The sequence below is a fragment of the Anabrus simplex genome, chromosome 1, assembly GCF_040414725.1.
Source record: "Anabrus simplex isolate iqAnaSimp1 chromosome 1, ASM4041472v1, whole genome shotgun sequence".
In the NCBI taxonomy this organism is placed as follows: Eukaryota; Metazoa; Arthropoda; class Insecta; order Orthoptera; family Tettigoniidae; genus Anabrus; species Anabrus simplex.
Window position 1 is genome coordinate 239635235 of NC_090265.1, and position 27346 is coordinate 239662580.

At 38.7% G+C, this 27346-nt stretch overlaps 1 protein-coding gene across 1 annotated transcript in view; it reads left to right on the forward strand.

Moving 5' to 3' along the window:
* Positions 1-10858, forward strand: part of LOC136864449 (organic cation transporter protein) — a 184854-nt gene extending 173996 nt beyond the window's left edge. Inside the window, exon 12 of the mRNA XM_068225989.1 lies at positions 10690-10858. Coding sequence (XP_068082090.1) covers positions 10690-10714 — 25 coding nt within the window. The 3' untranslated portion in view covers positions 10715-10858. The remainder of the gene's footprint in view (positions 1-10689) is intronic.
* The last annotated feature ends 16488 nt before the right edge of the window (positions 10859-27346 follow it).

Here is a 27346-nt window from a genome sequence, read left to right on the forward strand (position 1 = left end):
TTAGACTAGACAAAAGAGTGACTTAATGGGTGGCTATATTTCTGGAAAATAGAACTCAGAGAATTAGAGTAGGTGAAGATTTATCTGACTCTGTTACAATTAAGAGGGGAATTCCTCGAGGCAGCATTATTGGACCTTTATGTTTTCTTATATCAATGATATGTGTAAAAAAGTCGAATCAGAGATAAGATATTTTTGCAAATGATGTTATTCTGTAGAGAGTAATAAACAAGTTATAAGACTGTGAGAAACTACAAAATGACCTCGATAATGTGAGATGGACAGTAGGCAATGGTATGATGATAAATGAGGTTAAAAGTCAAGTTGTGTGTTTCACAAATAGGAAAAGACCTCTCAGTTTTAATTGCTGCATTGATGGAGTGAAAGTTCCTTTTGGGGAAAGATCTTCATTGGGGTAATCACATAAATATGATTGTAAATAAAGTGTACAGATCTCTTCACATGGTTATGAGGATATTTAGGGGTTGTAGTAAAGATGTAAAGGATAGGGCATATAAGTCTCCGGTGAGGCCTCAACTAAGGTATGGTTCCAGTATATGAGATACTCACCAGGATTACTTGATTCAAGAACTGCAAAAAAATCCAAAGAAAAGCAGTTCGATTTGTACTGTGTGATTTCCGATAAAAGAGTAGTGTTACAAAAATGTTGCAAAGTTTGGGCTGGGAAGACTTGGGAGAAAGGAGACGTGCTGCTCGACTAAATGGTATGTTCCGAGCTGTCAGTAAAGAGATGGCGTAGAATGACATTAGCAGACGAATAAGTCCGAGTGATGTCTTTACAAGTAGGATAGATAACAATATGAAAATAAGGTTGGAAACTTTCATTTGTCGTACGGGGAGTTAAGGATTGGAATAACTTACCAAGGGAGATGTTCAATAAACTTTCAATTTATTTGAAATCATTTAAGAATAGCATAGGAAAACAACAGATAGGGAATCTGTCACCTGGGTGACTGCCCTAAATGCAGATCAATAATGATTGTTGTATCGCACAATATGATGGTAATTAGAAATCATTATCCATGCAGTCCTTGTCCTTGTTGAGTGGACAGTCTCCTAACTCACAGCCATGGTTTATGACAGTATTTTTATAACATATCAATCACTTTTCCTTTCTTGAAGTATGGTTGTGTTTGCCTAAGCTGCTCTCTTTTAATGCACTTTCTCATTTAATATTCACGTTTTCTCTAGTTCATAGAACTTCTCTTACAAAGGAAGAAAAAAAGGCAAGCTCCACTGTAATATTTTCCGTTCAAGTTCTCCTGTTTAGTTCACAACCTCAAATAGAGCACATTTATTTGTCTTTACACATTGTATGAACGTTCTGTTTGAAATGCTCCGTACTCTGAGTTGCCTGTGCTTTCTGAAAAAGCCTAGCTTCAGTGAGCAATAGTGAGGGACAAAGGAATTTAGGTCTAAAAATCAACAATGTCAAGCATATAATAGGCAAAGTAAGTCTACGTGTTAGCTGTAAATAGCTCATTCCCGACATCGGCTTCAGTGTATAATATTGTAAAGTCGAATTTCATTTTAACAATACTAAATAAAAAAATAATTTCGTGTGGCTATTTCTAGGCGAGTGCAGCCATTGTAAGGCAGACCCTCCGATGAGGGTGGGTGGCATCTGCCATGTGTAGGTAACTGGGTGTTAATGTGGTGCAGGATAGTGGTATGTGTGGTGCGTGATTTGCAGGGATATTGGGGACAGCACAAACACCCAGACCCGGGCCAATGGAATTAACCAATGAAGGTTAAAATCTTCGACCCGGCCGGGAATCGAACCCGGGACCCTCTGAACCGAAGGCCAGTATGCTGACCATTCAGCCAACGAGTCAGACTTTTAACAATACTGAATGACTAGAACATTTTGTTATTATGCTTATTTCATTTTACACTTTAGTAAAGTGAAAATATTGTTGAAGTGCACCATTATTATTTAGTAATATAATTTCTTGCACATAAAAATTACAAGTAGAAGGAGGTAGTTAAGAAAAATTAAATAAAATGTGCCTGGGTTTAGTTTTGCAGTAGAATGTTTCGTATAAATATATTTGCCTGCGTTCAGTTCGGCAAAATCTGCAACGACTCGGCAATGTACATGATTACTACCTAAAGCAGGCAAGAAAATATATGATATTATATGATTCCCAAGAAGCTACAGACATTGTATGCATTCTCTGATTGTTGTCTACAGTACCTAAATTTTCGACATTACCGATGACATATGGTATGTACAGCGCGTAAAAATATCGGTAAGTCCGGATATCAAGGCTTTGTAGAAGAGATATATCGAGTGAGATGGCTGCACGGTGTGGATCGCGTAGTTCTCAGCTTGCGTTCGAGTGACAGGAGTTTCGAATTCCACCATCGGCAGTCCCAAAATCGTTTTTCCGCGGTTTCCCATTTTCAGATCAGGAAAACTTTTTGGCTGTACCTTAAGGGCACGGGTACTACCTTCTCAATCATAACTCTTTCCTATCTTTGCATCGCCGAAAACCTTCGATGTGTTAATACGACGTGTGGTTAGGGGCGCGCAGCTGTCAGCTTGCACCCGGGAGATAGTGGGTTCGAACCCACTGTCGGCAGCCCTGAAGATGGTTTTCCATTTTCACACCAGGCAAATGCTGGAGCTGTATCTTAATTAAGGCCACGGCCGCTTCCTTCCCATTCCTAGGTCTTTTCTCTCCCATCGTCGCCGTAAGACCTACAGTATCTGTGTCGGTGTAAAGCAAGTAGCAAAAAATTCCCACTAGCGTGAAATACATATAGTGTATTTGTAGAACTGACGTGCTCACGTTGGGCTTTTCTTCCCGCGGGCAGGCGAGCGATCAGTGTGTGCGCTTCAGTAACAGCAACGTTGTTGTTACGTCGCACGCCGTGAAGGTCAATGAATGATGAACGTTTATTTGGTACTAGCAAGATACCCGTGCTTCGCTACGGTATTATACAGAAATTTATAATTGTATGCTTAATGTTTTAATCCGCCAAAATTCGCGATCTGACGGCAAAGTTCCTCCCATTTTTCAATATTTCTTTCCAGCAATTGATTTCGTTCTTCCCGGGCTAGCTCCAGTTATTCTTCCCGGTAATAATAATATGGGGTATGGCCTCCAGAGAGGCCTGGTGCGGGTCTTTTTCTCGTAGACGGCCTATTAGGCGACCTTCATATCTGTGAAGATGAGGGCCTTACATAGGATGATTCCTAATGCTGAAAACGCCACACACACACAGCCCCCGAGCCATTAGAATTAACCAATTAAGGGTAAAAACCCCACCCGACCGGGAATCGAACCTGGGACCCTGTGAACCGAAGGGCAGTACGCTGACCATTCAGCCAACGAGTCGGACATTCTGCCCGGTAAGTTGGGTCCTTAAATCTTTGCCATATTTTCCTATAAGCGTTTTTAATATAGATCAAATCATTGAGGAGATTCGGCATGGTGTCGTCTTGGGTGCCTTGGAGGTACTGAACCGGAGGCCGGATTGTATTCGTAGTTATTACCCGGCCAAGACCCGTTTCCAGCGCAATCCGCACATTAAGATGACGGTCTAGAACATTATTATTATTATTATTATTATTATTATTATTATTATTATTATTATTATTATTATTAGGGTCAATCAATCTATCAATACTGATCTGCATTTAGGGCAGTCGCCAAGGTGGCAGATTCCCTACCTGTTGCTTTCCCAGCCTTTTCTGAAATGATTTCAAAGAAATTGGAAATTTATTGAACATCTCTCTTGGTAAGTTATTCCAATCCCTAACTCCCCTTCCTATAAATGAATATTTGCCCCAGTTTGTCCTCTTGAATTCCAACTTTATCTTCATATTGTGATCTTTCCTACTTTTATAAACTCCATTCAAACTTATTCGTCTACTAATGTCATTCCACGCCATCTCTCCACTGACAGCTCGGAACATACCACTTAGTCGAGCAGCTCTTCTTCTTTCTCTCAATTCTTCCCAACCCAAACATTGCCACATTTTTGTAACGCTACTCTTTTGTCGGAAATCACTCAGAACAAATCGAGCTGCTTTTCTTTGGATTTTTTCCAGTTCTTGAATCAGGTAATCCTGGTGAGGGTCCCATACACTGGAACCATACTCTAGTTGGGGTCTTACCAGAGACTTATATGCCCTCTCCTTTACATCCTTACTACAAACCCTAAACACCCTCATAACTATGTGCAGAGATCTGTACCCTTTATTTACAATCCCATTTATGTGATTACCTCAATGAAAATCTTTCCTTATATTAACACCTAGATACTTACAATGATCCCCAAAAGGAACTTTCACCCCATCAACGCAGTAATTAAAACTGAGAGGACTTTTCCTATTTGTGAAACTCACAACCTGACTTTTAACCCCGTTTATCATCATACCATTGCCTGCTGTCCATCTCACAACATTTTCGAGGTCATGCTGCAGTTGCTCACAATCTTGTAACTTATTTTTCACTCTACAGAGAATAACATCATCCGCAAAAAGCCTTACCTCCGATTCCACTTCTTTACTCATATCATTTATATATATATATATATAAGAAAACATAAAGGTCCGATAATACTGCCTTGAGGAATTCCCCTCTTAATTATTACAGGGTCAGATAAAGCTTCACCTACCCTAATTCTCTGAGATCTATTTTCTAGAAATATAGCAACCCATTCAGTCACTCTTTTGTCTAGTCCAATTGCACTCATTTTTGCCTGTAGTCTCCCATGATCCACCCTATCAAATGCTTTAGACAGGTCAATCGCGATACAGTCCATTTGACCTCCAGAATCTAAGATATCTGCTATATCTTGCTGGAATCCTACAAGTTGAGCTTCAGTGGAATAACCTTTCCTAAAACCGAATTGCCTTCTATCGAACCAGTTATTAATTTCGCAAACATGTCTAATATAATCAGAAAGAATGCCTTCCCAAAGCTTACATACAATGCATGTCAAACTTTCTGGCCTGTAATTTTCAGCTTTATGTCTATCACCCTTTCCTTTATACACAGGGGCTACTATAGCAACTCTCCATTCATCTGGTATAGCTCCTCCGACCAAACAATAATCAAATAAGTACTTCAGATATGGTACTATATCCCAACCCATTGTCTTTAGTATATCCTCAGGAATTTGATCAATTCCAGCCGCTTTTCTAGTTTTCAACTTGGCGATATTAGTTGAATTTAGGTTATTATTATTATTATTATTATTATTATTATTATTATTATTATTATTATTATTATTATTATTATTATTATTGGTGTTCTGGACCCCACAGCAATATGCAAGACCGCTACCTGGCGGTGAATTACATCTGTTGCCATTGTCATTGCTGACAATGTGACCAGCACTTTTGTCGCGCGTAGGCAAGTGCGTGGGATTTCTGGTGATACGAATAATTGTACTTCCGTGCATTATTGACCTTATTATAAAGGTGAAAAATTGCAAGGACAATTTAATTCCTATCGTTTATTTCAAATGTGTTAAATTTTTTATTTATATGCCAAGAGAATCTACTGTAATCTAACTTTAAGTTCTCCAAAAGAAAGGATACTCTTGAAAACGAGCCCAGGAAAGATTAAAAGTGAACGGTTTATGATCAGAAACAAGTACATTATGAACAGTAAAATCAATTGGTCTGAACTCTTTTTTTACCCCACCGCCGTTAACTTGATCCCCCACCCTCCCAAAAGAAGAAAAAGGCGCGTTTCTTTATGTTTAAAGGAGATTCCAAATACCAGTGTTCACGTCTGTTACCTTCAGTTTTGAGATATAAGTATCCCATAAAAAGAATTCACTTTTTTCACTTCCTTTCACACTCCCCCTTAAGTGAAATTTTCTGGCGAAAATACTTGTTCCTTTATTATGAAAGGTTCTTCTAAATACCAACTATCACGACTGTAACAACTTCAAAAGAAATTTTCTCCTTTTCACCCCCGCCCCCTGAGATGATTTTCGCCAGTAAATGCGTTTTTATTCGTTTTTAAAGGAGATCCTAATGCCGATTTTTACGTCTCTAACAACTTCAATTTTTTTTAGACGTAAGTATCCTCATACAATTAATTCAATTAATTTTTAAATTCTTTCACCTCACTCCCTCTACATTGGATTTTCCAAAATCAAGGGACTACGTGTTTCTTTACTTTTAAAGCAGATTCCGAATACCAATTTTCGCGTCTGCAACATATTTCGTTTTTGAGATAATAGTACCTATAAATAAATAATTCCGCTAAACATTCAATCCCCCCTAACTGGGTTTCCAAAAACAAATGCGTATTACTTTGTTTTTAAAGGAGATTCCAAATTCCAAATTTCACGTCTGTAACATCTTCAGTTTTTGAGATATCAGTATCCTAATAAAAGGAATTCAACACCATTTTCAGTCATTTTTTCCCCAAGTGGTTTATCCGAAAACAACAAAATACGTGTTTGTTTATTTTTAATAGAGATAAAAATACCACTTCTAACTTCTGTAACATGTTAAGTTTTCGAAATATACTGTAGGCATGCTCATTTTAAAAGTTCAAACCCTGTTTAGTTCCCCTTAAGTGGAGTTTCCGAAAACAAATCACCTATGTTTATTTTCATTTACAGGAGATTCCAAATACCAATTTTTAAGTCTGTAATATTTTCCGTTTCTGAGATGTACTGTAGATATAGTCTTTCTAAAAATTCATCCCATTTGTCACTCCTGATTAACCGCCATTAATTGGATTTTCCAAAACCAAAAAATACGTGGTTCTTTATTTTTAAAGGATATTCCAAGTATCAATTTTCAGGTCTGTAATGTCTTCATTTTCTGTGATATTAGTATCCTCTTTAAAGGCATTCAACCCCTTTTAACCCTTTTCACCCCTCCTAGTGGGATTTTCTGAAAACAAAAAATACGCGTTTCTTTATTTTAAAAGGAGATTGTAAATACCAATTTTTTACACCTGTAACCTTTTAAAATTTTGAAATACAGATACACTCATTTTAAAAATTCAGCCCCCTTTCCACCCCCTTAGCGACGGTATATCCAAAAATCCTCCCTTAGTGAGCACCTACACCCTAATATAAATATCACCAAAATTTCATTTATTTATGTCCAGTAGTTTGGCTCGGCGATGATGAATCAGTCAGTCAGTCAGGACATGTTAGTTTATATATATAATGCGAACAGTGTTTTATTTGTACTTCCAGTGGAAAGAAATCCAGTTAATTTTAAATATCATTCGTTGTAAAAATATTGTTATATTTGATCTCTTTTCGTATATTTACCGGATTAAATAAAGACTTTACTGAAATCTCAAACTATTTTTGTACTCTGCGAATGAATTAAAATTTTCAGTATTATATATTAAGAGGGGTGTGCTTTAGAAAGATTCCTAATATAACAGTCGAGTAAAGCGGATAAGCTGTGGTTTCTTGTTGCTTGAGTTTAAATGATCTAATAAACTCAGCAACAATCCAATCATGTTTACCGGGAATAATATTAGTTAGATTATTTACTTGAGGGCATTCTGTATATCTACTTGTTATTGCATTTACAATGTTCTTGTACTTGGATAGTAAATATCGGTGTCTTCAGCAGTAATTAAGCTCACTCGCTCTTTATCAATTAATGTCTGATGATAATGTTTAATTACTACTTTCAGATTCTCAATGCGCAGGAAAAGTCACATAGAATTACAACATTGTGTAAAAAAAATCAATAAAGCATTAAGTGTGTTAAAGTATTGCACGTAAATATATTAAGTTTTACTGAATGAATAATAGGAATTTTCTTAGTAGAAATTTAGTAATTCCCATCAAAATAATTGTTAATCGTAGCTTGCACGTATCAACGCCATATATTTGTACATCGTAGTGTGAAAGTTGTAACGTGCCACTTTTCTTTGAATGTGTAAATAAAGGAATATCGAATATTAATATCGAACGCAATATAAATCAAACCCGAATAATTTTTAAATTTCTTTTTCAGATTATAGTGTATTTTTATACTGCTGACCACACACCTCATAATCATCAGGCCTTCGGGCTGAGCAGCGGTCTCTTGGTAGTACCATGGCCCTTCGGGTCTGTTGCGGTATGGGGTTCGGTTTGGTTTCGTTTTATACTGCACTCCAATAAAAATGTCGTTAGATGGTCCCACTCACAATCGGATGTCACTGCTCCTATCCCGTGCTGTGTGTGTTCTCTTTCTCTCTCCCTCCCTCTTTTTATAAATCGTCAAATAAGACGCCTCAAAAATGTAGACAAATTCCTTTCTTGTCACTAAACATCAAGGCCCATAACTCGTCTATTTATTGTCCACAGCAGCTATAATGTTGTGCGGAGTATATTTTGATACAATCGAAACAATACTCTACACAGAAACCGAATCGTTCGACAACATCTGGGACCCCTCCTTGTTAGTCGCCTTGGTAAATCTCCTACAAAGTAAATTCTCCCTCTGTTAGTATCAGGACTTCTCCGATGTTGGTGCAATTTATATTCAATTTGATAATAGATGTCAAAAAAAGTTTTTCGTCTTTTCGGACCAAAGAGTTCTGACTCTTAAAAAACGGAAAGAAAGACATACATATATACTATCCCAGCGTTATTTATTGCCCAACAATACAACAAAACAGAGCCTCTACAAGAATACAGCTTTGTTTCCTCAATTTGACTTACTGAATAGAGCACACACCAGTACCTTTAATGCCGAGTAATAGGTCTTCTTGCTTTGATGCATGCCTGAATTCGTCTTGGCATGCTGTCCACTAGTTCACCAAGTTAATGTTGGTCCAATTTGTACCACTCCTTAATGGTGATTCGGCGTAGATCTAGCAGAATGGTTGCTGGATCGTGAAGTTCAAAACAGCTTTCTTTAATTTATCCCAGGCATGTTCGATAGCGTTAATGTTCGCATAACACGGTGGCCACTATAGTCAAGCGATAACGAGATCACGAAGAAAGTCATTATCGAGAACTCCACGATGGATGAGCGTATTACTGTCCATTCAAACTAATTCTTCTGGAAAATGCTGGCGACAATACGGGGAGGTGGATGTCGTCCCTGTTGTGTACATCCGTGTAATTGCCCTGCGTGTCTAAGAGAGGCATACGGTAATCCTACATAACAACACGCCACCTTGCCGCTCGTTCTGCACCAGTGTGTCTGAGACGTGAAGCCTGACCAGACTGCCTCCAAACACACCGCCGACGATCGTCAGCAACAGGGCTTATGTGGTACTCATCCGTGAGAAGGACTTTATGGCAAATGAGGAGACCTTTCAGACCATCTACACCGCACCCCATGATATCTAGTTTTGAGAGCTGGGCCTCGCCAGGGGTGCTGAAAGTAAAGTTGTGCCTTATGCAACTTTTATCTCAGAGTTGAAACGTGGTGACCTGTGGCTGCCGGAAGATCATTATTCATCATGGTGGCATTGCGTTCAAAGTTCCTCTGAGGTAAAATTCGAGGTAACGGTCATCGACTGCAGTCATACCCCGTCGACGACCTGTGCGAGGCAAAATCATCAACATTTCCTGTCTCCCTGTACCACATCCACATTCGAACCCCGTCACTTTAATTATGGCCTACACGTTGAGCAACTGTCCTACTTAACATGATTATGCGTACGCATTCACATATCCTAGATGCTCACTACCCTACCTAGAACACACTTCTAACGCATTCATATTAGTGCTACAAGTTCAGCTGATACTGTACTGTATATAGTCTGTGGTTTCGGCTACGTGCATTTCACTCAGTAGCGTGAAACTCACAAGAGATCTTCAAAATATATATATATATATATATATATATATTGCTAGTTGCTTTACGTCGCACCGACTCAGATAGGTCTTATAGCGACGATGGGACAGGATAGGGCTAGGAGTGGGAAGGAATCGGCCGTGGCCTTAATTAAGGTACAGCCCCAGCATTTGCCTGGTGTGAAAATGGGAAACCACGGAAAACCATTTTCAGGGCTGCCGATAGTGGGGTTCGAACCTACTATCTCCCGAATACTGGATACTGGCCGCAATTAAGCGACTGCAGCTATCGAGCTCGGTCAAAATATTAAAACCATCGTAGACCTATTCAGAGAGGATATGGACTGTATTGTTTAAAGCAAGCAGTCTAGTAGTTTTACATAACTGTTCAAATCGTCATCATCATGGTCGCGGGACCTCCATTTACAGGGAATATGAATTAGGAAATTTTAATTTCAAAATACTACACTCACCGCCGAGATATGAATCAAAACCCCTTTGGTAAGAAGTCAGTGATGATGCCTCTAAGCTATCACGTCTACCAACATTATATTTCTTAGACATATACCGATAATTCCATAAAATTGTTCTATCGTAACAGCTCTATTTATAACTTTATAGAGATCGCCCATGTTGGATCCCCGTAAAAATATCCCATCTACAAATGCAATATTGAATAACTGACATGTTTGAGGAATCTGGTTCAGGTAATGTGCTGTTTAATTTACTCAACAATTACTTGCGCATTAATTCTGGAACACAGCATGGTTTAACTATTTCTCGAAAAGAGAAAAATGCACAGACAAGGTAATCAGAACGTGGTAACCAATGAAACCTGTTACTCGTTAGCTAACGTACGATTTTTGCAAGTTAATTTTTCTAAAGTACTTCACGTGATTTATTTCCACGATTTTACTTTTTCAGCCCGACGAAGATTAAGAGAATTTAATTCCTGAAGAATGAAGGAGAGACTCATCAGCCTCGAAATGGTGGCCGCCAAATGGCTTAGAGATACAAATGAAAGCCTTTCAGGAAAGGAAGCTTCGAAACATTTATTGTGAACGAATTGTGTACCTAATAAAACATTCGTGATCGCAGCATTCATATTGTGAGTTCATTTACCCAGTGACGATTTGTGAAGTTAAATATAGGACGGGCACATACAAAAGTTTCTTAAAGTATGAATAATCATGTAAAATCTTACCTTGTCAATTCATTTCTTGTAGACCAAGCGCTCTCCTCCTGAAGCGAATTTCTCTATTACGCGCTTACCTTGTCACTTCATTTCTTGTAGGCCAAGCGCTCTCCTCCTGGAGCGAATTTCTCTATTACGCGCTTACCTTGTCACTTCATTTCTTGTAGGCCAAGCGCTCTCCTCCTGGAGAGGATTTCTCTATTACGCGCTTACCTTGTCACTTCATTTCTTGTAGACCAAGCGCTCTCCTCCTGGAGCGAATTTCTCTATTACACGCTTACCTTGTCACTTCATTTCTTGTAGGCCAAGCGCTCTCCTCCTGAAGCGAATTTCTCTATTACGCGCTTACCTTGTCACTTCATTTCTTGTAGGCCAAGCGCTCTCCTCCTGGAGCGAATTTCTCTATTACACGCTTACCTTGTCACTTCATTTCTTGTAGGCCAAGCGCTCTCCTCCTGGAGCGAATTTCTCTATTACGCGCTTACCTTGTCACTTCATTTCTTGTAGGCCAAGCACTCTCCTCCTGGAGCGAATTTCTCTATTACGCGCTTACCTTGTCACTTCATTTCTTGTAGGCCAAGCGCTCTCCTCCTGGAGCGAATTTCTCTATTACGCGCTTACCTTGTCACTTCATTTCTTGTAGGCCAAGCGCTCTCCTCCTGGAGCGAATTTCTCTATTACGCGCTTACCTTGTCACTTCATTTCTTGTAGGCCAAGCGCTCTCCTCCTGGAGCGAATTTCTCTATTACACGCTTACCTTGTCACTTCATTTCTTGTAGGCCAAGCGCTCTCCTCCTGGAGCGAATTTCTCTATTACGCGCTTACCTTGTCACTTCATTTCTTGTAGGCCAAGCACTCTCCTCCTGGAGCGAATTTCTCTATTACGCGCTTACCTTGTCACTTCATTTCTTGTAGGCCAAGCGCTCTCCTCCTGGAGCGAATTTCTCTATTACGCGCTTACCTTGTCACTTCATTTCTTGTAGGCCAAGCGCTCTCCTCCTGGAGCGAATTTCTCTATTACGCGCTTACCTTGTCACTTCATTTCTTGTAGGCCAAGCGCTCTCCTCCTGGAGCGAATTTCTCTATTACACGCTTACCTTGTCACTTCATTTCTTGTAGGCCAAGCGCTCTCCTCCTGGAGCGAATTTCTCTATTACGCGCTTACCTTGTCACTTCATTTCTTGTAGGCCAAGCACTCTCCTCTTGGAGCGAATTTCTCTATTACGCGCTTACCTTGTCACTTCATTTCTTGTAGGCCAAGCGCTCTCCTCCTGGAGCGAATTTCTCTATTACGCGCTTACCTTGTCACTTCATTTCTTGTAGGCCAAGCGCTCTCCTCCTGGAGAGGATTTCTCTATTACACGCTTATTTTTTATAAATGTTCTTTAGGTAAATCATGCTTCTTAATCTGTTACAGATGTTTCATGTTTTCAAAACCAGGTTTAGTCCACGTGTCTTCACCACCGAAAATAATGTACGGAAAACAAAACAATAAATGATCAAAGGGACATCCGCATATCCAGTCCTACGTCTCATAACACAGTTTCATCAAAATTACGGCTGTAATTCCGGCTTTTGTCTCGGAATACTTGACTGCTGCAAAGTCAGGTATCGGTAGGTCTAACTCTTTTGCTAAAGTACGATCTTTGTGAGTCAGTGTTATTGTTTCTAAAATACTTATGATTTATTTTCACAAATTTAGGTCTATTCCATCACGCAAGCAAAATAATGATGATACTGACACAAAATATTTCGCTTTATTTCATAAATCTAATGTATGTTTTTCCTTTTATAACCATGAATCAAAGGATTCAAGCCATTCGAAAAGAAAAAGGAAGTTAAAAATAAATAAATAAAATAAATAAAATAAAATAAAATAAAATAAATAAATAAATAAATAAATAAATAAATAAATAAATAAATAAATAAATAAATAAATAAATAAATAAAGAAGTCGTTTGTTAACAAACTGCTTCACACAAATGATGACAAACATGGCTTCGCGAGACCCCTACTTACGCGCAAAATCAAATGCTGGGGCTGTACCTTAATTAAGGCCACGGCCGCTTCCTTCCAACTTCTAGGCCTTTCCTATCCCATCGTCGCCATAAGACCTATCTGTGTCGGTGCGACGTAAAGCCCCTAGCAAAAAAAAATACGCGCAAAATAAGTAATACTTACCGTGAGAAGCACAGAATGATTGTGCTCTAGACGAACTGAATTTATCATAGACCCCGTTTACCTCCCTCAGCTCAGTGTACTATATGATGTTGAACGAATACGTCAGCAAGTCCGCATTGCTCTATATGTCCGTGACTGCATTGTCAAATTTGAGGAGACGTACAAATCACGAAATCAAACGAAAATTGTTGCCAATTTTTTTAAAGAAACAGGAACTATTTCAAATGTGACTGACATTTTTTTCAAAGCATAAATGACCTTTGTTGTAGGGATATGTACTTATCAACTACTCCCCCTGATTTTTCACAGATTTAGGTCATTTTAATCCATCACGCAAGCAAAATAATGATGTGGTTGTCAATGCGTGCTGTCGGCATATTATGATCACTTCACAGTTACAATATTACTCTGAAAAATTACGTCAGTTCTTCGTCATGAGCGTTTTATTAACACACTTCTGTGAAAAAGCGTATCGGATCTCAAGATTGAGTGTTCGAAAGCGGTAGAAGGAGTCGGATTTTGAATGGAGCAAAAATAAAATTTCAGTTCGACACTCCATGTAGTACGATGTCGACATGGAAAGACCTCTGGTGTCAGATTTGGTGTTTACCTCATAAATTAAACTAAAACTTTGCCATAGGTCGGCCAACAGAGATCTAGTTTACTCTGTCATCTGCTGTAGTAAATCGGAACGTCGAAAATGACGGGGAGGCAGCCTAATTTGAGTTAAATTAAAACGCCTGCATAAGGTAGCTCAAGTCATACAATTGTTATTCGAATCCGCTCCACGTGTAACACCTTTTGGGCTATGTCCCCTGGACATCTCCCTTATTAACCCTCCTGTTAAAAAAATAAATATGAGAAAATATTTGGAATTGAATTTCCATCAAGTTTGGTCGATTTCCAGTCAGGTTGATCTTGTACTTTATATATTGTGGGAGAGTTGATGATGATGATGATGATGATGGTGATGATGCTTGTTATTTAAAGGGGCCTAACATCGAGATCATCGGCCCCTAATGGTACGAAATGAGACGAAATGGAATGACAAATTAAAATTTCAGAATTCTCCACTGTCCAGAATTCAAAACGTGAGGATGAAGAATGAAATGATGGATATGAATTTAGAACAATCAGTGGATGCGACCCGCAATACCTTACATTCACAGAAACTGACGTAAAACAATAGGATTACTGACCAAGGGACTGCTGCTATAGCATAACACAATCGATTATGCGTGCAGTCAACAGGGCATCCTAAATCGAAGTTATCGGCCCCTCATAACGGTACTGATCGCTAGGAAAGTAGAACCATGGTATTTGTCCTGTTGCGGTACTAATCAAAAGTAGCGGAGACTCGCGGTTTTCCACACATTATGGTATTACTCACAGGTTATGAAATTCGACATATAATACAGACCTATGGTTTTTCTCACATTGCGGCGCCATTTACAGGCAACACAAACCTATGGTGCTCATCACATAAGAGTACTAACCACCGGGACCTGCACTATCCCGTGGTGTTCCTCATATAGTGGGTACTAATCACAGGCAAGGCAGAACCATGGTAGCTATCATCCCATGGTCCTGCTCATATGGTGGTGCTAATCACAAGTACTGCAAAAGCCGACCGCACGGTGCTCCTGTGTGCTACTAATCACAAACCTATTTGGTACCTAACATAGTGGTACTACGCGCAAGTAAAAGCGATCCATGGTGTTCTTCGCGTGGTGGTACTAATCACAAATAGTTTCATGGCTTCAAGACAATGATCCCTTGGTCCCCCTTTTAGTCGCCTCTTACGACAGGCAGGGGATACCGTGGGTGTATTCTTCGTCTGCGTACCCCATCCACAGGGGTTTGTGGGAGAGTAAATTCACCATTTCGGTTCCCTTCCTGGAATTTGAAATGATATGACCTTAAAACCTCCCCTTGAACAGGTGGATGCTAAATATAAAGTTTGGTTCAAATATCTTCAGTAGTTTTCAAGTTGTAAGAAATACGCTTCACACGCACTCACTCTTGCGTTAAGTCCGGTGGGACTTGCACCGAAAAACGGTCCGTTAATGATATCTCCTTTATTAATCCTGGTATCGAAATGATGTACATGAAAAAAATGTTTAGAAATTAATTTCCATTAACTCTTTCAGTCCCACTCCCGAGTTAACTCAGGAACCTGTGTGTCTTCTGCTGTCCCAACCACGAGTTAACTCGTATTTCAAATTTCACGCTCTCTCCCAGTGCCGCGTTTAGTCACTTCTTTTTTGACAGCTGCCTTTAGTCGAGCAAGATGGCTGCATCCACTATTCAACAAAGTTAAATGGAAGATGATGTTTTGGGTAATGATGATGATTCTGGCTATATAAGAATAAATCCTCAACCTACAACAATTCTTTCACTGTTGTGGCCAGCCGTGAATGGAACTTCCTTCCGCAGGAGGTCAGAGGGATATCAAACCACGGAAGATTTAAAAGTATGTGTTCAAAATATCTCTATGAAACTAGCTTGTAGTGCGACTGTCTTCTTCTTCTTCTTCGTTTTTTCTCCTCATGTTTCTTCTTCTTATTATTATTACTATTATTATTATTATTATTATTATTCAATAGCGTTAGAAAGTACTCAGCTGTGGTTTTCCTGCATAGTTATCCTTATCCCTATCCCCATTTTGCAATGTTTTTCACCCACAGTAAACACACGAAAACTGTAACATTCGTCAATGTGATATATTTCTGGAATTGGACAAATTAATTGTAAATATTAGTAGGTTTATCTATATTATTATTATTATTATTATTATTATTATTATTATTATTATTATTGAAATTGTACTTCGTTGTATGTTAATTTCTTCGTAGGAAGCAAAATGTTATATTGTGTATTATAATATATATTTTTATGTACAGCAGGATAGCGTAGTACCATAGTAATTTGTTTCAGTCTCTTTTTTCATTTATTCAGTATTTTTTATATTTTTTGTTATTTATGTATTTAAATGGTTAAGTGTAAGACATGGACAGGTGTCCCTAACTTTTCCAGTTAAAATAAACCATATCTATCTATCTATCTATCTATCTACCTATTTATCTGGAAGTGAGGATGAGGAGGAGGAGGAAGCGAACAATCAACCTGCTCATATGGTGTGTACCCGTGCATGGTAGTTTATAAAGTCGTGAAATTTCGATGAAAATTGAAGAGAAAATGTTTTAATATCATATTCGTCCTAAACCCTTGTAAATAGTTATAAATATCAGCCTATTTCATCTACTGTCAAAATATCCAAAGTAACCTGGGATGGAACATACATAAGCAGGGAAGATACCTGGGAGTGAAAAGGTTAAGGCAGGTAGATATCCATTCAGTTTGGTTGTGTATATTGTGCGGGAGTGCAAAATCACGGTTTCGGTTTTGTATAAACCCCCAAACATTTCAGAGATTCAGAAAGAATATTTGCCCTAAAACCTACCCAAGGACAAGTGGATTCTAAATATGAAGTTTGGAGGAAATATATCCAGTAGTTTTCAAGTTATAGAAAGAAAGACAAACAGACAAACACCCTTGGACAGGTGGATGCTAACTATAGAGTTTGGTTCAAATATCCTCAGTAGTTTTCAGGTTCAGTCAATCAATACTGATCTGCATTTACGGCCGTCGCCCAGATTCCCTATATGTTGTCTTCCTTTCCTTTTCTTAAAGGATTTCAAAGAAATTGGAAATTTATTAAACACCTCCCTTGGCAAGTTATTCCAATCCCTAACTCCCCTTCCTATAAATGGACATTTGCCCCAATTTGTCCTCTTGAATTCCAACTTTATCTTCATATTATCCCTTTCAGACCTGAAAGAAAACTGGAGGTGTGAATTTTTGTTTGTATGTCAAAAACTTACTAAAATGCTCCTCAATACACATATTGATAGTTTATTTTACAAAATAAAAACTAACATCCGAAAAGCAGGACCCACACAGTTGTGCGTATCAAAATTCAAAACCTCGTTGTATCACATACGATGATGTATCTGCAAAATTTACGTTCACTAACCAATGTACACACTTCATTGAATATATTCCGGTATTCAGTAAAGCTTCTAGATTAATATACATGCAATAAATAAATACTTAATTTTGGCACTACTGCTTCCCGTCATCTCGCCGATCAACTGTGCTTTTTAAACTCTTCTTCCTTCACTCTGGCGGTCAAGCGCATACTAAAAGCAATTGAAATACACGCCACGAGTCCCGCACAATCACTGCAGTCCGGTCTAGCGCCGAAAAAACATCAACTACGGCCAGGGATAACTAAAATATGAACCCGCACAATTGTGCGTACTCGGTCTGAAAGGGTTATAAAGACGCCACTCAAACTTATTCGTCTACTAATGTCATTAAATGCCAACTCTCCGGTGATAGATCGGAACATACCACTTAGTCGAGCACCTCGTCTTCTTTCTCTCAGTTCTTCCCAGCCCAAACTTTGCAACATTTTTGTATCCCTACTCTATTGTCGGAAATCAGCCAGATCAAATCGAGCTGTTTTTCTTTGAATTTTTTCCAGTTCTTGAATCAAGTAATCCTAGTGAGGGTACCATGCACTGGAACCATACTCTAGTTGGGATCTTACCAGAGACTTATATGCTCCCTCCTTCACATCTTTACTACAAGCCTTAAACACCCTCATAACCATGTGCAGAGATCTGTACCCTTTATTTACAATCCCATTTATGTGATTACCCCAATGAAGATCTTTCATTATATTAACACCTAAGTACTTACAATGATCCCCAAAAGGAACTTTCACCCCATCAACGCAGTAATCAAAACTGAGAGGACATTTCCTATTTGTGAAACTCACAACCTGACTTTTAGCCCCGTTTATCAACATACCATTGCCTGCTGTCCATCTCACAATATTATCGAGGTCACGTTGCAGTTGCTCACAATCTTTTAACTTATTTATTACTCTATAGAGAATAACATCATCCGCAAAAAGCCTTACATCTGATTCCACTTGTTTACTCATATCATTTATATGAATAAGAAAACATAAAGGTCCAGTATTGCAGCCTTGAGAAATTCCCCTCTTAATTATTACTGGGTCAGATGAAGCTCCGCCTGCTCTAATTCTCTGAAATCTATTTTCTAGAAATATAGCAACCCATTCAGTCACTCTTTTGTCTAGTCCAATTGCATTCATTTTTGCCAGTAGTCTTCCATGATCCACCCTATCAAATGCTTTAGACAGATCAATCGCGATACAGTCCATTTGACCTCCTGAATCCAGGATATATGCTATATCTTGCTGGAATCCTACAAGTTTAGCTTCAGTGGAATAACCTTTCCTAAAACGGAATTGCCTTCTATCGAACCAGTTATTAATCTCGTAAACATGTCTAATATAATCAGAAAGAATGCCTTCCCAAAGCTTACATGCAACGCACGTCAAACTTACTGGCCTGTAATTTTCGGCGTTATGTCTATCACCCTTTCCTTTATACACAGGGTCTACTATAGCAACTCTCCCTTCATTTGATACAGCTCCTTCAACCAAACAATAATCAAATAAGTACTTCAGATATGATACTATATCCCAACCCATTGTCTTTAGTATATCCCCAGAAATCTTATCAATTCCAGCCGCTTTTCTAGTTTTCAACTTTTGTATCTTATTGTAAATGTCTATCATACGTAAATTTTAATACTTTTTAGCACTAGTCTCTTCCTCTATCTGGACGTTACCCTTGTAACCAACAATCTTTACATACTGCTGGCTGAATACTTCTGCCTTTTGAAGTTCCTCGCATACACACTCCCCTTGTTCATATATTATTCATGGAATGTCCTTCTTGGAACCTGTTTCTGCCTTAAAATACCTGTACATACCCTTCCATTTTTCACTAATATTTGTATGACTGGAAATTATGCTTGCCATCATGTTATCCTTAGCTGCCTTCTTTGCTAAATTCAATTTCCTAGTAAGTTCCTTCAATTTCTCCTTACTTTCTAGTCTAGTTGTATATATTTTGAGGGAGGGTAAAATCACGGTTTCGGTTTCGTATAAACCCCCAGTCACTTCAGGTATTTAGAAACAATATTTGCCCTAAAACCTACCCAAGGACAGGTGGATTCTAAATATGAAGTTTGGTGGAAATATGTATATCCGGTAGTTTTCAAGTTATAGAAGGACAGACAAACAGACAGACACCAAAGCGAAAAATTATGCAGATAGTCATTATCACACCTGAAAGGGATACCTGTGTGGAAATTTCGCCAAAATAATCAATATACAGACACACGGTCGTTACGATTTTATTTATATAGAAGATAGATTACTTACAGGACTATCATGATACAGAGTTAGTTGCTGTCGCCTAGCGGCAATCTGTCCAATTTCGATCCAATCTTGGTGCGGCTTTGTAATTAAATTAATTATATCAAATTACTCATCATCAGAAATACCCGTCGGATTTCTTTCAAATCACTTTCTAAACCGTCTCCGGAGTAATAAGAACAATTTGCGAACGTTTCAGCGAAATCGGTCCAGTAGTTGTTGAGTCCAATCGAGACAAACAAACACACACACTAGTTTCACTTTTATATAGGCTATAGGCCTATAGATTTCTCGCCGGACTCTCATGATGCAGCGTAAGTTGCTGTCGCCTAACAACAATCAGTCCATCAATTTCGATCCAGCCTTTGTGCGGCTTTGCAATTAAATTCATTACATAAAATTTATCTTAAAAATCTACCCATCGGATTTCGTTCAAACCACTTCCTAACCCGTCTCAGGAGTAACAAGAACAAATTTTGAAAATTTCAGCGAAATCGGTCCCGTAGTTTTGGAGTCCATGCGAGATGAACACGCACAGTTTAACTGTTATATATCGATAGATAGATAGATTTGTCTCCAGGTCACATTATATTTCTTGTAATGTAACTTTCTGAACGTTCTACATAAGGATCACACGTAGTGAATTTATTCTAGTTTTCTGTCACATTCAATTACTAAAAGTTAAAAGTAAGCTAAAAATAGTGTTTGAAGGCAGGTGGGCCAGATATAAATAGTTACGTGCGCAGCAACGGATATAGATAGGCCTCAGGTGTAAATTCGTATTAAACTTAAGAATGTTTAGAAGCTTATCGTAAGATATATTGGCAAAACTAATTGTTCATTGTTCTGTAACTTTTATGAATTTATTTCTTCCATTGTCGCGCGATATTTAACTGTAGTTCCAATCCGATACTTGTGTATCGCTTAGTCGTTCAATTATTTTTAATCATGGAACTGAAGAACGTAGTTTTCTTGTAGAACACTTCTTTCGAAAAGGTGTCCGACTCGTTGGCTGAACGGTCAGCGTACTGGCCTTCGGTTCAGACGGTGCCGGGTTCGATTCCCGGCCGGTTCGGGAATTTTAACCTTAATTGGTTAATTCCAATGGCACGGGGGCTGGGTGTATGTGTTGTCTTCATCATCATTTCATCCTCATCACGACGCGCTAAATACACACATTTAGTGCAGGAGACGTATGCTGAAAAATTCCCAGAAATAACTTCGAGAACAGGTTTAGTGTTGGCGAACGATGTGGAATGTTATTTAAACAAAAAGAAAAAATGTTGAGCATTTCTGAACCTATGTTGTCGAGGACATCAAAATCATTCCGCAGGTTGACACTTGAAGAATATATTGCTTTGCAACAGCGCATATAGTGGTTCGAAAATCGTTGAAAACACTTCTTTACAAAGTAAAACAGTGCAAGGATTGAAAGATGTGTTATTGTGAATTGGTTTACAACTATTTTTGTTTATTTTTTGAAAGGAGAACTGTTAGTGTTATTGATGTCACCTTCTATCCATACGAGCCCAGGTTCTACCTCTCCGGTTACGTTCACACACGAAACGGACGATTGTGGTCTACGGAGAATCATCTTCTTATGGAAGAATCATACTCCCCTGATCAGAAAATTGGAAGGTGTCTGGTTCTTCTTACTCCACACGACTTTTATATGCGGAGAGCAGTAAAATCTGGAGTGTAACATGACCGCCTACGCACCCTTAGCGACTTAAAACCGCAAGAACTCATTAAATGGGAAACAAATCTGCAGAAAGCGTTTTCCAATCAAATGAAGCTGGTTTAGGCTTGTGTAGTCACTCTTCGACATCATTTTCAACATTTGATATAAATGCTGAGTGAGTTTGCGAACACACTATATGTGCTGGCTTTCATGTACCCAGTAATGAGAGTTGCTCCATAGAAATATTAAATTTTCTGTGTTCACCTCAAATGAGGATTGGCCCGCTTTTGCACACACAGCATCAGTTGTATAGAAAATGAAAAAGAATGCTGTCGAGCTTAGAGTCAGTGACGTAAATTGTTCGTTCCCTTTTCAATACAGTTCAATTGATTCGCCTAAGGTCGGTGACATCAGTCTGAGATTGTTTGAGTGCGACAATTCTGAGTCGTTGGATTCAAGCATATTTAAAGGACAACTGAGGGATAAAACTCCGACACCCTTGAATCTATTAAGTGGATAATAAACATATTATATTTTTAAACTTAATTTTATTCCATAGTTATTTGAACACCTCGTTGCGACAATGGAACTGCTCTTCACTAAATAATAATAAGTTCATCAAAGGACGTAACTGCTTCTCGATGTCAATAGAACATAGGCCTAATAATGAGGGGTTTTCTGAGCAATATTTGTCGAGTAGTGAATCTCGGAAAGATTTGTATTATTCGCACACTTTATCTTGGTGCATTTGTGTACGGGGGTGAGGAGTAAGGAAGGAGCTGTCCCGGTATCGATAGTGCTGCCTGGGGCTGCCAACTGAATGAAAATGAAATCTGAATTGAATCGAGAATATGATCGATCGATATGAAATTTCTAAACCGTTGTCATCTTAAGCCAACAACTAGGTCACATACACATTATATAACATTATAAAACATTTCTCGATGCGAATCTTGTTCCTAGCATGAATTCTATACTTTGGCTTTGTTGTGTAAACAACAACAGTACTAGTACGTAGAGTGTACGCCAGATGTCGCACAACTATGCTTAAGCGATTCATAGTTTGTGTTTCAAAGATTGCCAGTACGAATCTCGAAGATCGCCGAGGACGACCGATTCAGCACTAGGGTGTAAATGCACCAAGATAAAGTGTGCGGATAATAGGCCAGAATTTTCACCTGAAAATCACATTATGCCAATAAAGTTATCTGCCATTAAAACTCCAAGCAAAGTAATAAGCCAGACAGGAATGACTAGGAGAAACAAAATACTGTTTTATTTCATCAACAATGATATATTTAAGAACAACAAATAATTTCATGTCTTAGTTTCATATTGCAATACATTTATGGTAACAGTAAACAAAGATCATTTAACCTCCTTAGTTATAATGTCTAATTGGCTGTACATACTATTTCACATTCACTCACAGCTGTTCAGAAGCGGACTATCAGAGTTTATTCGTGGATTATAAACTTCAAACTTTGGCTGTATAAAACTATCATGTGTTCCATACGTGATGACTAATAATTATTGACAATGAAATAAATACAGTATTTAATCGTCGTCACCTAATATTTGGTCCTTTAGAAGAGAACTTACCATTTCTCTGCCTTTGTTACTGACGCTTGTAATTTATAGGTTGATTGGATTCTGAGCATTTATTCGCACAGTGAAGGTACTCTACTTACTACTTGCATTGAGATACCGTTTGCTTGGGGGATATTTGGTGATGTTCATTTTATGCTAGCAGCAATGATAGGATCAAGGATCAGTTTTGGACATAATTCGTGCTGAAGACAATTAAAGTTCCTTTCATTTTGTCTGTATTCACAACAATGCGTCGAATGTGTAGCCTACTGCACATATTGTTAAGCACTCAATGTTGACATCTATTACTAAGTGATCATAACAATCATAATGAATTACATACACTTCACTACTGTCTTTGATGATAAATAAATTACCTCGTTGGAGCACTTACAAGCAACTTTACTTCGACTATCTTCAGCAACTGATTCTTGAAACAAGAACACTTAACACCTTGTCTCATTATCAACAATGAGGTTATAAACAGCATGTTGGTAATGAACACAAGACAACGAGTGTTGATGTCCCGGTAGCCAGTACCTGAGTGAGGACCGCCAAAAGGAAAGTCGGTTCAAAGTGCTTCCAAAATGTAATTCATGTACTATGAAAACGTTATTACACTCAGTAATTGATTACCACTTGTTAATAAAAGATCAGTGAAGAAAAGATATTCCTACTTCTCATGCTTTCTGAAACCTGATGAAATTACGAAGCAAAGTTTGTAAGATACGGACATGAAGTCAGAATGAAAGAAATCCCCGATTCTATGACTCTCAATAGTAATTGGTGTTCATATACCACAACACGCATGCCCAGAATTGGTAAGAAAATGTCGAAGAACATGAACGTGTGATTGAAATGACTGAATTCCACAAAGCGGAGGGTTATGTTCCTATTGACTGAGTTTTGTCTATGGCAACGCATGTGTGGGTGAGAGCACTGTCTCATGGTAGGTTAGAGGTTGAACCCCGCACTAACTCATCGAAGATTTTGGCGATGCAAGGTGGGAAAGGGCGAGGAATGGGAAGATGGTGGCCGTGGCCTTAGTTAAGGTACAGCCCCAGCATTTCCGCACGGAAAACCACCTTCAGGTTTGCCGACGGTGAGAATCGAATCTACTATTTCCCGAATGTATGCTCACAGCTGCGTGACCCTAACTGCGCGGCTAACTCGGTCGATCTGATAGTAGGCAAAAAAGTCTGAAGGGCAGTATAATGCAGGCACAACAAGCCTGCGTGTTCAGACACACAGCGGAAGACACGAAACAGTCACAGAAAGGCAACACGAAGAGCGCGTGGACAAGTTTAATCGAACCAATCGACGTATGAAGCAGGCCGACATCGCCACAGCCATCAGGCTTTCACTTCGGCATGTCTATCCATGCTTTTGTTTGATACGGAAAACTGTGTGCGCGATGAGATCAAATCACACTCTGAGTATAATGCATACTTTGAGTGGAAGAAGTGTTTCAAAGTGTTAAATGAGCATGGCTACTTTCAAACGCCAGTGTTTCACTATTGTAGACTGTGTGAGGCACTTAATTATAATGATGCTTCACCAAAGGTGTACAACAAACTTCAAGATTTTTGGAGTGACAAATATTGTTATGACAAATACTGGAGCTAGTACTGTGATATAGTGTAACTTAAGCTGAAGTCACGTTTCAAGTGGAGGTGGAAATAAGACATTGTATATGCTGTATATCATCTGTCATGGTTACAATCCAGTGCTATGTCTAGCACGTTAGATCTAGTCAACATTCGCTTTTCGGGTGGGAATTACGTAAGACAACGTCGTGCTTTGTAAAGAAATGCACAGTTTAGCGAATTATTGGTTAGTACAGTAACTGGAAAAAAGCCGGTATGAACTGTGGATTTACTCTTAATCTCCGTAGTGATAAGCATTCCACCAAGCCTTCTCGGTGACGTAGTCCCGGCAGTTGGAGTTTTCAAACGCCAAATAGAACTTGTATTTGGACAAAGCAGAACATTCTTTGGTAAAGTGACCGGGGCAGCTGAAACAGAAGACGAAGTCAAATATGTATTCCATGATAGCATTATTCAGGCAGTTGGAGAATTATTTCTTACAATACAAAAAATGAAATTGTGTGTTGGTGTGGTCGAAGGTAGCGCTATCTGTTGTGTGAGAGTTTTTTTTTTTTTTTTTTTTTTTGCTATTTGCTTTACGTTGCACCGACACAGATAGGTCTTATGGCGACAATGGGATAGGAAAGGCCTATGAATGGGAAGGAAGTGGCCGTGATTTTAAGGTACAACCCCGGCATTTGCCTGGTGTGAAAATGGTAAACCATGGAAAACCATCTTCAGGGCTGCCGACAGTGGGATTCGAACCCACTGTCTCCCGGATGGAAGCTCACAGCTCTGCGCTCCTAACCACATGGCCAACTCGCCCGGTGAGTAAGAGTTGCAGGGGTACTGGAGTCACTATTAACACCCAGGCAATTAACCGTTCACAATTAAAATCCTACGACCCAGCCGGAAATTGAATTCGAGACGAGTCAGCCACGGAGCTGGAAAGAAGAAAAAGAAGAAGAAGAATGTGTTTGGCTACTGCACCATGGCGCAGCCCTTGCAAGACACACCCTGTGATGAGACAGAAGGCATGGCTGTGGGAATTTAGCTGCATGTCGCAGTAGTGAAGGAAACTGTGATGTGAGAGTTCCAGAAATATAAATGTTCTCCCCGTTTATGACTCCTTATTCCCTCATTTTTCGAGTGATCATTTCTTCCACTTTTCCTTCATATTTTGATCGTCATCGTCATATTTCTGATCAGACTGTTCGATCGAGGCTGATTAGAGAGGCATCTCCTCCGCAACCCGCACAACGCACTGAAAGGTGGGACAAGAAAGTAAGTTAAATAATTACGAGCTACTCAGCCTCGGGAGGTCAAGTGAGTAGAGAGAGGTTTGATTACCTCCTCAGCGATCCTCGACGTTGTTTTCTGTGGTTTCCAACTTCTCCAGACAGATACCGGGACGGTACCTAACTTAAGGCCTCGGTCGCTTTCTTCCCTCCTCCTTGTCTATCCTTTCCAATTTTCCCATCCCCCTCGGTGAGGTACTGGTCCTCCTACCAGTTGTACCCTCAACCCGAAGTCTCACACTCCACAACACTACCCTTGAGGTGGTAGAGGTTTAATTCTTCACTGAGTCTGAGGGCAAAACCAACCCTGGACGATATAGAAAGAAAGAAAGAAAGAAAGAAAGAAAGAAAGAAAGAAAGAAAGAAAGAAAGAAAGAAAGAAAGGAAGGAAGAAAGAAAAGTAATAATAATAATAATAATAATAATAATAATAATAATAATAATAATAATAATAATAATAATAATTTGGTTTCAGTTAATAATCCGGGTCAGAGGATTTAATCAACTCGGTTCAGTAATCCAGCCGTGAAAATTGTATAGCAGTCGTGGTCATCCAAATAACAATAATGAGCACGTGGAATACGCAAAGGTGAGGTATGTGCCCATACACGAGTGAAACGAATGTAGTCTTTCTGATAAACAGTCGCGGAGGGGAATTTTGTCAAAAGGAAGGCCAGACGGAGACGAAACAGGTGTCGTCACTCCAACTCCTCCACTACATGGTTCGCTATCCAAACCTGAATTTTAAAATCCCTTACTCAGCTCGAATTTCAGGACAAATTATCAGCTCCTCTCTCTCAGTGTGGTCTCCACAATATTGACCATCGTAATAAAAACAAAATAGCTCACATTTATGCCTATACTGCAAGCTAAAGTACTTTTTAATAGCATAAATGTATTGTTATTCTTCGTATCGTCTCGAGGCCGTATCAACTACTAACTTACTAACGTACAACTAACTTCTTAAGCCACTACACTAATGGTTCTGTCTTCCTACAACAGTGTGACTGCAAGAAGTTTCTGTCTCATTAATGTATATCTCATTTTGACGAATGAAAGTAAATCAAATAGCGAATATTTAAGATAAATATTATATTAAATATTATATCTATATATATATAAAATAGCTTGTCCTGACTGACTGACTGATTCATCATCGCCGAGCCAAAACTACTGGACATAATGAAATGAAATTTTGGGGATGCATTCATATTAAGATGTAGGTGCTCGCTAAGAGAGGATTTTTGGATATTCCGTTCCTAAGAGGTGAAAAGGGGGGGGTGAAGTTTTAAAATGAGTGCACCTATATCTCAAAACTTTAAAAGTTTACAAATGTAAAAATTGGTATTTGGAATCTTCTTTGAAAATAAGGAAAAACGTATTTTTTGTTTTCAGAAAATCCCAATAGGAGGGGTGAAAAAGGGTGAAAATGGGGGAAAATGTGTTGAATGCCTTTAATCAGGATACCGGTACTTATATCTCAGAAACTGAAGATATTACAGACCTGAAAATTGGTACTTTTGATCTCTTTTAAAAATAAAGAAACACGTATTTTTTGTTTTTGGAAAATCTAATTAATGGGAGGGTGAAAAGGGGGTGAATTTTTAAAATTAGTGAATCTATATCTCCAAACTTTTAAAGTTTGCAATGTAAAAATTGGTATTTAGAATCTTCATTAAAAATAAAGAAACACGTATTTTTTTGTTTTCGGAAAATTGCAATAGGAGG